The sequence below is a fragment of the Somniosus microcephalus genome, chromosome 23 (genome assembly GCF_052327205.1).
Source record: "Somniosus microcephalus isolate GS21.2 chromosome 23, FLI_Smic_1.0, whole genome shotgun sequence".
Taxonomy (NCBI): Eukaryota; Metazoa; Chordata; class Chondrichthyes; order Squaliformes; family Somniosidae; genus Somniosus; species Somniosus microcephalus.
In genome coordinates, this window is record NC_141009.1 from 17,977,420 (window position 1) to 17,989,574 (window position 12,155).

General features: G+C 42.8%; 1 protein-coding gene across 7 annotated transcripts in view; it reads left to right on the forward strand.

The window, feature by feature from the left end:
* The window catches only part of LOC147101696 (netrin-G2-like), a 113,314-nt gene that overhangs the window by 82,383 nt on the left and 18,776 nt on the right, over positions 1-12,155 (forward strand). For 5 of the 7 annotated variants that reach the window (XM_085965519.1, XM_085965515.1, XM_085965517.1 and 2 more), the window contains 4 exons: positions 124-192; positions 5,254-5,292; positions 5,650-5,685; positions 8,420-8,458. The exons of the other annotated variants lie outside the window; for them this stretch is intronic. In XM_085965519.1, coding sequence (XP_085821645.1) covers positions 124-192; positions 5,254-5,292; positions 5,650-5,685; positions 8,420-8,458 — 183 coding nt within the window. The remainder of the gene's footprint in view (positions 1-123; positions 193-5,253; positions 5,293-5,649; positions 5,686-8,419; positions 8,459-12,155) is intronic. 7 annotated transcript variants of the gene reach the window in all.

The following is a 12,155-nucleotide window of genomic DNA, read 5'->3' on the forward strand; positions in this document are numbered from 1 at the left end:
TCTCTGGGTGCTTCGATAGAAAAGATGCCTACTGCTTTGAAAATGGTTACTATGGTCACAGGCTGTATCGTCCCAGGTGACTTGATTCTGCTAAACTTTTCCTTTGTTTTTATACGTATACAGTCATCCAAAAGTCACAAGCGGCGATTCCACCCTTGGCTGCCGCCTCCCAGAAGCCGCAGAAAGTGCCAGGTACCATCATCTCCTGCTAGCTTTCCATCAGACAGCAGATCAGTTACAGGACAAACTAGAATGAGATCTATGGGCTGCCATTTATAAATGGCCACAAAAGCGAGGAGGTAAAATCCAGTGAAATTGTGATTTTTCAAACTCATTTTTTTTTTTTTAAAACGACATTGGTAACAATAACTTACCATACAATCTACCTACCAATTAAAGGAGCAAGTCCGCAGAACCAGGGAAACATCTTATAACTGAGGTAGAGGGTCAGCCATTGTCCTGGTCACCCAGGCTGATCTGCACACCGATACCGCAATTGGTCACTCTCCTGGAATTGTAAAGATTTAAGTAGTCAGTGAAATAATTAAAATGATAGATCAGAGAGCGTGCTCAGTTTGGATTTTTTGGGTGGAGGAGGGGCTCATTATTACTTTGAGTTTGCCAACGCCAGAGATACCCTTTTCCCCCCTTTCAAAATTCAAATCCAGTACACATCTTACATCTTTACAACTTCAGGATAGGGACCACGGTCACACTGAATGGGTCCCTGCCCCATGGTTTAAGAGAGTGGCACTTGGGTTTTTAAAGGAGTGATCACCGCGGATGTCTGCCCACAGCCACCCGGAGCCTTGGTGCAGAGATCTGTCTGTGTACAACAGGTCTGACTAAATCTCTGGTTTCATCCAATATCTCCACACGACAGAAGTATGAAATTGTTAGAAGTTGAACTGAAAATCCTTCTTCTTCTTAGGCAGTCCCTCGGAACTGAGGATGACTTGCTTCCACATTAAAAATGAGCTCGCAGGTGACTGATGAGTCCAATGCGGGACCTACAGTCTCTGTCACAGGTGGGGCAGATGGTGGTTGAAGGGGCGGGTGCTTGGGTTGACGTGCGCTCCTTGCGCTTGGCTTCCGCTTGCTCCCGGCGAAGAGACTCGAGGTGTTCGGCGCTTGAAAATACCATTGCCAACAGAGACTCCGCACCTTATACCATGTGGATTCTTGTACTATTGAAATCAGAAGGGGCTCCAAATATAAGCAGAATCCACATTTAACCACCACAACTGTCAGTTCATCTCGTGCCAGCATCATACAGCACAGGAGGCGGCCATTCGGCCCATCGAGTCCGTGCCGGCTCTTCGAAAGAGCCATCCAATTAGTCCCACTTCCCCTGCTATAGAATTATACAGCACAGTTCTTTTTAAACAGATGGTTGGCATGTTCACACAAGCATTTTCAACCCTTTGTTCAAATTATAATATTGAAAGGTTTTAAATCTGAAATATCTCATTTCAATTTTACAGTCAAATTGATATCAACAGGAGTGAGTGCTTCCAGACTCACCAAAAAACAAGAAATGTCAGCAATAAAATCAGTCAAGAGGAGTCAGAATCTGAAAACAAAAGATTTACAGATACTGGCACCTACTGCTAATGATCGGCATTAAATCAGCTCGTACGGTACTATAGCCCAGTCTATGATGTGCACTTATGACTTCTGGTTTATTGTACCAGAAGTTACCAACGGAGGGAGAATTAATCAGCAAAATGTTAGGAGTGAGATTTATGATCAAAAGGAGCGAGACAGATTGCAAACCCATTTCAAAAAACAAGTAATGTTTTTAAAACCAAAATGAATGAGACTTGGGCATGTTACATCCCATGGGTTAAATGCGACATGCACATTAGGAATTAGGAATGGTTATTGGTCAGGACCACTTTCTGAGGCAGATCATTTGTAGCAGCCAGAGTTAGCCATGAATGTCAGCTCCTTTAATTCTGGTAACTAATGAGAATCACTTCCCATAATAATGATAATTGCTAAAAAAAATAACGTCTACAAAAGCAGCAGTCATGCTAAATGCTGGACAAGGTCCTTCAGTTTGAGTCTAGCTGAGCTGTCCAACCCGCATCCCTTGATGGTTTACAAACTCGTTTAAAGGAATAGCAAAATACTGTGGATGCTGGAAATCTGAAATAACAACAGAAAATACTTGAAACACTCAGCAGGCCAGGCAGCATCCGTGGAAAGAGAAATAGAGTTAACGTTTCAGGTCGATGACCCTTTGTCAGAACTGGAAAAAGTTGGAGATGTAACAGGTTTTAAGTAGGCACAGAGGCAGGGAACCCTGTTACATCTCCAACTTTTTTCAGTTCTGACGAAGGGTCATCGACCTGAAACGTTAACTCGGTTTCTCTCTCCACGGATGCTGCCTGGCCTGCTGAGTGTTTCCAGCATTCTCTGTTGTTATTTTGTTTGAAGGAATGGCTGTCTCAATGCCCGAGAAAGAAGCCAAGGAGCCATCTTCTGCTAACAAGGCTGGAGACCTTATAATTGAAGGAAGTCGCTGGGATGGTTACACTTTTCATTCTCCAGTGACTTTATAAATCTTTAACAAAGATCCAGGTTACTGTGGTGCTATACTAAATGGAATAGTGCAGCGATTGTAATCTTGAATGTAAAGTGGCAGTCCTAGTGACATTAGGGAAAGAGCCCATCAATAACATTGATTTTTTTTCAAAGAAATACTTAAGTAATTGTTTTCCTTAATGCAGACTGATGCCCAAAGCCCGCAGAAAGAAACAAAGTGTTGATGGTGGTGTACAGCTCCTTTCACATCGAACTAGTAACTAGTACTGATCATTCCTCTAGCTAGCGGTGGCACCTCTCGTAACTGTATTAGTAAAGGCTCAGAGCAACAAAAGCACCAGAACCAAGAGGCTCCTGTCTCAAACCATCAGCAGATTTCTCCCGGCATGGCACCAGAATGGAAACAACAACAACAACTTGTATTTACATAGCGCCTTTAACATAGTAAAACGTCCCAAGGCGCTGCACAGGAGTATTAAAAGACAAAAAATTTGACACCGAGCCACATAAGGATAAATTAGGGCAGGTGACCAAAAGCTTGGTCAAAGAGGTAGATTTTAAGGAGCGTCTTAAAGGAGGAACGAGAGGTAGAGAGGTTTAGGCAGGGAATTCCAGAGCTCAGGGCCTAGGCAACAGAAGGCAGGGCCGCCAAAGGTTGAGCGATTATAATCAGGGATGCTCAAGAGGGCAGAATTAGAGGAGTGTAGATATCGCGGGGAGGGGGGGCGGTTGTGGGGCTGGAGAAGATTACAGAGATAGGAAGGGGCGAGGCCATGGAGGGATTTGAAAACAAGGATGAGAATTTTGAAATGCACTGAGGAAAGCACAGGAACAATGAAACTTCTGTTATTTTCACAAAGCACAAGAAATACAATAGTTCAGCAAAAGGCGGAATGTAATCAAGAACAGAAAACAGAGAATAGTGGTTAATGGATGGTTTTCAGACTTGGGTTACAAAGGGTCAGTGCTGGGACCATTGTTCTTCTCAGTATATATAAACCTGAAGCACAATATCAAAATATTTTAAAAAAGGATGTGTGGTAAACTGTGAAGAGGACTAAGTGACTTTAGGAGCAGACAGATTGGTGAACAGATTGGGCAGATAGGTATCAGATGAAACTTATTGCAGAGAGCTGTGAGGTGATACATTTTACAGGGAAAAATAAGCCAGAGGAAACATACATTGAATGGTAACATTTTAAAAGAACGCAAGCAGATAGATTTGGGGGTTTCAGATATATAACTCTTAAAAGTGGAAGGATAAGTTGATAAAGCTATAGTAAAAAAAAACAGGGGCAGAGAGTACAAAAGCAAAGAGGCAATGCTAAGCTGATACAACTCATTGGTTAGGCTGTAGACAGAATATTAGGTCATGTTTTGGGTGAGCTCACCTTAAGAAGGATGTCAAAGCCGTGGAGAAGATACAGAAGAAAGTCACTAGGGTGACACAAGGACTGAGGACCTTTACTTTATGAAGGGAGACTAGAGAAACCGGGTTCTGCTCAATACAACAGAAAAGATTACGAGGAGATCCGAAAGATCAAAATCATGAGGGATTTTGATAAGGTAAATTCCCACTAGTCAGTGAGTCAATGACTAGAGAGCATAAATTTAAGATTAACACCAAAAAAACAAGAGAGGTCAGGAGAATTTGTTTACGCAGAAGATTGTTAGAAAGAAAGACTAGCATTTATACAGCACCTTTCATGACCACTGGACGTCCCAAAGTGCTTTACAACCAATTAAGTGCTTTTGAAGTTTAGTCACTGTTGTAATGTAGGAAACGTGGCAGCCAATTTGCACACAGCAAGCTCCCACAAACAGCAATGTGATAATGACCAGATAATCTGCTTCAGTGTTGTTGGTTGAGAGATTAATTTTGGCCAGGACACTGGGGATAACTCCCCCTGTTCTTCTTCAAAATTGTGCCATGGGATCTTTTACATCCACCTGAGGGGGCAGACGGGGCCTCGGTTTAACATCTCATCCAAAAGTCAGTACCTCCGACAGTGCAGCACTCCCTCGGTGCTACACTGGAGTGTCAGCCTAGATTTTTGCGCTTAAGTCTCTGGAGTGGGACTTGAACCCACAACCTTCTGACTCAGAGGCGACAGGTGCTAGCAACTGAGCCACTAGTTAGGACATGGAATGCCCTACTAGAAACAATGGTGGAAGCAGAACCCACAAAATAGCTTTAAAAAGGAAAGTGGATAAACAGTTGAGAAAGAAAATTAGTTAAGGAATATGAAAGGGCAGGAGAATGGGAGTAAGGGGTACTGGAGGACGCCCAGTGCCAGTGGAAGTGTAATGATCCAGCCGGGAAACACTAGAAAAGGTCCGGCACACTCGTTCCTGCTTTAGACTAGGGAACAGAAGCACCAGAAAACACCATTAATCCTTTTGCCACTCAAGTGGATCGCTATAGTTACTCCGGTCAATTTTCCTGGAACAATATTCATCAAAGTGCACAACCTCCTGCAACTGATCCATTTCCTGTAGAGTTAGTTGTATATGGTGCTCAGTGTAACTCCTGTAGTACATAGTAAAGCATATTTCCTCTAATTCTAGTTAACAGTACAATCCACTTCCAGTAAAACCAGCACAAATAAGCATGAAAATTAACAGTTAGCAGTAAACTATATCATTGAATTTTCCTCAAGATATTCTGCTCATCGATCTGCCTTTTTCCTGCTTCATTTCAAGGAAAAGCCATTTCACGTCTTGATAAAGAAGTCAAGAACAGTAAGTCTTTAGCACTAGTTATTACAAACTAGCAATAGTATTAGTATAGACCAATAGCTAGAACAGCAGTTACCAGCGCAGACTGCGAATATGGGTTAACATTGTCTCGAGCAGTATTGATTGATTTTAAAACTAAATCATCGAATAAGCCTCTTCCTTTAGCACTAGTTACTTTGATATAGACCACTCCCTCTCTCCATAGTACATCGCCTCCTTTAACATTAGTTATTCTTCTATGAACACAACCTGTAATCTATAGCACTAGCAATTGAAACAAATTAGTTTGCAATGTTGTTAGTAGATTCTACAATCTAAACCAACCTCAGAAATTGTGCTTATTTATGTTTCCTGTTGAAGGACCTGTACCAAGTGCTGAGCGAGAAGTTAAGAAGGGTGAGTTGATAGTTCCGGTTAGAATTACTACTACAGACTGAAATCCATAGCAGTAGTTATTAATTATAAGCGAACTCCTGCTGGTTTCTGTGCCCAGTCACTGAATGTAAGGACCTCTTTTGCTTTAGTGCTGGTTCCTGGTGCAGATCACTTCAGTTTATGTTGACTGCTATTTATTTTCTTAGCAATTTCTCCCCTCCTCTCCTGAAGGTGGCGTACGGTTCCACAGGTGTCTTCAGTCCCCCTTAGCTCACCCGAGGGTCCATTCTTCACATGGGAGCTCAGATAGGGAGTGTCATCAGGCAATTCCACCATGGACATGGCCACAGCCAAGCCCAATTCAGTCCTCATCCGAAGTCTATGTCCACACACATTCCAGCAAGAGTCACTGCACGGTGATCAGGCTTGATTAGTCCATTTGTTAATTGTACAGCCTCACCTCTGAGATCAGGCAGCATTGTTCCATCAGGCGCCTCCACTTCGAGTCTTCTTTCACTTTCTTTTTTTTATCCCGGCCATTCCTTTTACCACCTTCAGCCTCACCCAAATCCTGCACAAGAGTTGAAATGCAGTTTGGCCTTTCCTAAAGGCTGTAAGAATTTTTGCCTCCTAAATGGTCACCTGTCTTTAAGTTGCCGCCTACCTTGAAATTTCAGCTGAAGCATAACTTTGTGGAACTCCCCTTTGGCTAGTTCCCTGCAGAAGGCCAAAGCAGCAAATGCAGCTCAAGAATAATCCTGCAAATGAGCTGACCCCACAAAATTGCAGGCAGCCAGCTTACTGCACCGTTCGTCAGCTTTGCACCAGCAGCTTACACACTTAAGACTAAGCTTAGCCTGTATTGCACAATTAGCTCCTGTAATTAAAGTGGCAGTCCAATAGCCAATGCTTTCTGACCCCTTTATACAGAGGTAGCAGATCATTCTGGCATCAATTAGTGTTGCTAAGGTGAACCATGTAATGGAAGTTTGAAGGTCGAGAGCTGGAGAGACAGTTTGAAGGTCGAGAGCTGGAGAGACAGTTTGAAGGTCGAGAGCTGGAGAGAGGACAGTTTGAAGGATGAGAGCTGGAGAGAGGACAGTTTGAAGGTCGAGAGCTGGAGAGACAGTTTGAAGGTCGAGAGCTGGAGAGACAGTTTGAAGGTCGAGAGCTGGAGAGACAGTTTGAAGGTCGAGAGCTGGAGTGACAGTTTGAAGGATGAGAGCTGGAGAGAGGACAGTTTGAAGGATGAGAGCTGGAGAGACAGTTTGAAGGTCGAGAGCTGGAGAGAGGACAGTTTGAAGGTCGAGAGCTGGAGAGAGGACAGTTTGAAGGTCGAGAGCTGGAGAGACAGTTTGAAGAGTGCGAGCTGGAGAGACAGTTTGAAGGACGAGAGCTGGAGAGACAGTTTGAAGGACGAGAGCTGGAGAGACAGTTTGAAGGACGAGAGCTGGAGAGACAGTTTGAAGGACGAGAGCTGGAGAGACAGTTTGAAGGTCGAGAGCTGGAGAGACAGTTTGAAGGTCGAGAGCTGGAGTGACAGTTTGAAGGTCGAGAGCTGGAGAGACAGTTTGAAGGATGAGAGCTGGAGTGACAGTTTGAAGGTCGAGAGCTGGAGCGGAACCCGGTTACCAGGACGCCAAGTTGGACAGCCAGGGGTAATGTGCAGGCCAGGTGTGTGGAAGAAACCAAGGGGAAACATCGAGAAAAACTGAGAGTAAACATCGAGAAAGACAGAGGAAACATCGAGAGAGAGAGAGAGGGGAACCATCGAGAGAGACCAAGATGGAAACATCGAGAAAGACTGAGGGGGCACTTTATTTATTTAATTTAATTAATAATTAATTAATTAAATTTATTTAATTATAAGTTGTGAGTTCCTCACGATGCTCTCCCAGTGCGGCCACCCTGTAACCAGAGATTATTCTAGGAGCCTGGGTAGAAATATCAATGTAATTACTGTAGAAATTACTTTTTTTACATTATTGCTTGTTCATTTTATGTGCTGTCTTTTTATGTCTTTTATTTATTTTATGTCTGCTTTATTTATATTTAAAGTATGTATGCGTGTATATGTCGGTATGTGTTTTTTTGTGATGGCGCCGATGAAGATGGCTGCCATCCTTGCGAGCTCCGTGCGTACCAGGCAGCTCAGTGTTCTTGCTGCTTGGTGCTCTCGGCTCGTCAAGAAAAAAGCATTTCACTGACTGGATTACACTTCTTGTATTTAGTTATGTGACCAATAAAATTGAAATTGAAATTGAATTGAAGTGCAAGTTATCAGACTTGCTGTCAGTTAAGCTGGTTACAGGGGCAGTACCAGTTACTGAAAGCACTGGTTAAGGATCTATAGATAGTGCTGGTTGGTGGTAAGGGCCACCTCCTGTAACACTTGTACTTTGCAACATATTAACCTGACAAAATGCAACCAGTTTGCATTTAAAATATCCAATTAAAAAGATGCGTCCCATTCACTCACTCACTCAGATTAATTGATTGGATTTCTTTGCTAGAAATAATCAATCATATGACAAGATAGAATCAGAAACTCTGCTAGCATAAGTTGTTATTGAGTAGAATTACTGGTAGAAAGCATAATCCTTTAATGTAAATGACTGGATTGGACATACTACAAAGATGAGCTAACAAGTGTGAAAACAAAAGCGCCTTCAAATGTAGAATGAAATTATCTTATTGATATAGTCTTCAATCTGACACATTGTATCAACATGATGGTTCACTGCTTGCTTACAAGGAGGACGCACCTCAACCGCAGGACAAGGAATCAAGAAGGGTGAGTTTGTAACAAGAGTTATTAGCGCTGGCCAGTGACAATAGCACTAGTTACTAGTATATAGTATAGAACTGCAGTATTAATTTGTAGTCTAAATGAATCCTAAAGCACTGAGCACTAACAGACCTGTAGCTGTTAAAAGTAGAGGCGTATCCACTCAACTATACACCTGATAACAGATGTTAACGGGAGATTTACTTGCAATAGCAGTTAATGGATTCTCTTCCTTTTGAAATTCCTTTAAGTGAGCAGTTTTATCAGCAAATCGCAGCATTCAGCAGGTTTCCTACCACGCTACACTGCTCCTTTGTGTATAAATCTCATGACTTCCTATTACTTCCAATCACTCTGTATTCAGCTGGTACAGTGTGAACACACATTTCAACACACAAAGGGTCTGGGCTCTCCCCAGAGGCATGCTTCTCTTCTACACAGCATCCCACCTAATGATCGGATTCTGAACAGACACGCTATACACTGCCACAGGGAATCTCGACAGGCTCACGGCTGTCTGGTCATGGAGACGTTGACATTATACTGAAACAAACTCACAGAACCTTAGACAACAGCCCCCCCATCAACCCCCTTTCCCCTCAGTAAACAAATTTACCGCTACCCATATAAACCAATCTTGCTCATTTTTTGTGTATTCAGTCAGCTTGCTTGTCTGTAATTGAAAAAAAAAGTCCCCCCCTCTCTCCTGCTCCAATTGCTGTACAGGGTTCTAGCCAGGGAGACAGTAGTTCTGGCTTGTTGAATGATCAACATTGATATGCGACACGAGAAGGTCAGGGCCTACACTATGAGTAATGAAGGGAGTGGATGCAGGGCAGGCTCTACGTTGTCCCTGGAGACAGGCTCATTGACAAATTAATCCATTGCTTCTCAGATTCTTTCCTGGCTACAGCCCCTGCTGACAATATGAATGCCTTGTAGGAGCACTGGTGTCTCTTATAATGAGCAATGATTTTTCTCAGGTAGGCACCAGAACTAATCCTATGTTTTAAACCCTAATACAGAGAGTGATATTGGGCAGGCAGCGGCCATTTTCAAGATGGCCTTGTTTAAGCTAATAGATAAGTTTATGTAACATCTTTAATTAAATATGTAAATGAATTTGTAAATTATTTTAACAGACGAGACTAGCTCTGGAATACAAGGAGTCATAATATTAAGCAGTGTTGTTTTAATTGATTAAAATGAGAAAAGTCATTGTCTACAATTATTGTATTTTTGTCAACTAAATTAAAATTATAATTACATTTCTTATGAAGGCTAAAATGTCTAAACTATTTCAAGGGCTAAAACAACAATGGTGCTGAGCCGACATAATATAAGTCATTTCTTGTTGCTAAACTGTCTCATAAAAGCTCATTTGTGCAGCTGCTGTAGCTGTCATTGCTTGTTGTAAACTCTTGTGGCTCCCACTTGGACCAGACTCGTGTCTTCAGACACGTACTGCACTGACCACTTGAAGAGTCATTACACTGGTCCATTTAAATAAGGATAACAGAGAGCAACTAATTGAATAGCAACTGCAGGGCCACAGGTGTCATTTTGAGATGCGGTTGAGTAACTGAGGGCTAGCCTCTGGAAAGGAGACAACAAGTCTGATTAAACCTAGCCACTAAGCAAGGCCACATGGTTACAATAGCAAAATACTGCGGATACTGGAAATCCGAAATAACAACAGGAAACGCTGGAAAAACTCAGCAGGCCAGGCAGCATCCGTGGAGAGAGAAACAGAGTTAACGTTTCAGGTCGATGACCTTTCGTCAGAACTGGAAAAGAAAAGCAGGAAATGGAAAGCAAGTTTGGGGGCTGGGAAAAGGGGGAGGGGATGAGACAAACGGAAATCCCGTCGAAGAGAAGAGCATTACTTCTTCAAGGTGGGCATTCCTAGAAGAGAGGTGGCAGTGACATGGTTACATCTTTTCCTATCTGAAACCCAGGTGATGGGCCACATCCAATTCAAGACAAGACAACAACAGCAACAATTTATACAGCGCCTTTAACGAAGTAAGATGCCCCAAGGCCCTTCACAGCAGTGTTATCAAACAACATTTGACACGGAACCGCATAAGGAGATATTAGGACAGATGACCAAAAGCTCGGTCAAAGAGGTAGGTTTTAAGGAGCGTCTTAAAGGAGGAGAGAGAGAAGTTGAGAGGCGGAGAGGTTTAGGGAGGGAATTGCAGACCAGTGATGAAACGAGTAGGAGAGAAGACCGAGGGACAAGAAAATGTGGTTAGGAGATGATGTGCTCAGGTTTGACAAGCCTGTAGGTTGTAAGAGGAAGACAACTGGAGGGGGAAAGAGTTGCACTGTTTGAGGTCCTGGGGAAATAAAAAATATTTGACTCGCCACAAAATGGACACTCCTGCAGCCACTGAGTTGCCCGATGATGAACGTTCATCGAGAGCATTACAAACTAGAGACGTTCATCGGACTCCAGCTGCAACTGCACCTGGTTGTAGGTCATGAGGAGCAATCCCTGAGTAATTGTTCTGTTCTTCATGGGCATCAGAGAATTCCATAAAGAACAAAGGGATGTAAGGGGATATTCATGTAAAGTTTAGGTATGAAAAATGCAATCGCCCAACGTCATTTGAAAGCCCAGGGGTTGATCGTGTCGTTGTCAATACTCTGTGTCTTACTGTGCAAGATTCTTCGGCTTCCTGCATATACCAAATAACAGGATTCCAGAACAAGGCAATATTCTGAGACTGAAACAATTTTAAGGCTGATCTAAAAGTAATCAAATGGGGCTGTACATTTAAAGTGGAATAGATTAAAGAATAATTGACATTGGTTGACTAAGGGGAAAAAGGGCTCCCTTATGAAGCATACTTAATTGTGGAAAAGAAAAATTAACTAATTTACACTGGATTGGACAATAGTTTAGAGCAGAGGGGAGGTGAGATCCTTCATCGTCGCTAGGTCAAAATCCTAGAACTCCCTCCCTAACAGCACTGTGGGAGTGCCTTCACCACACGGACTGCAGCAGTTCAAGAAGGCGGTTCACCACCACCTTCTCCAGGGCAATTAGGGATGGGCAATAAATGCTGGCCTTGCCAGCGACGCCCACATCCCATAAACAAATTTAAAAAAAAGTAAAGATGACAAAATCATCTCGCTTCATGGTCCTCCATAACTCAGTACTAATCTTATTCATGCAGACATTAGTCTCATTAAGGGTAATGTATACTATTTAGGCTTGTGTCACACCACCTCTTGCTTTCATCAGCTCTCTATTCCCACTCCAATGCAGAAGCAACTTCCTCGCATACAATAGCGTCCGAGAGAGCTTTATAGTGGACATTATTTTCCCCAGCTATTATACTGGAGTTTAATCATCTTCCTGCCTTTCATGTTGCACACTCAGTAATACAATGTGGCCTCCTCACCAGGTTTTTGTGGAAGAGGTTTAGATAATGACAAGCCAAAGGTTAGTTTGTGAACCAGTCAACACACCGGCACAAATAGCAGCTGCGGCCACTCCAGTCCACAGGGTCCACAGCTTGTGCTCATCAAGCTATAAAGATGAGTTGGAAAATAGAGTGTCACTACTTGGATTCAGAGCCTCTGTGTAACAGAGGTTAAATTGTGTGTTTAACTAAGAGATAGATTCAGCAACAACTTCAAAAAAAGATACACCAATATCGGTATGAAGGTGAAACTTTAAGCTGCAGTGACT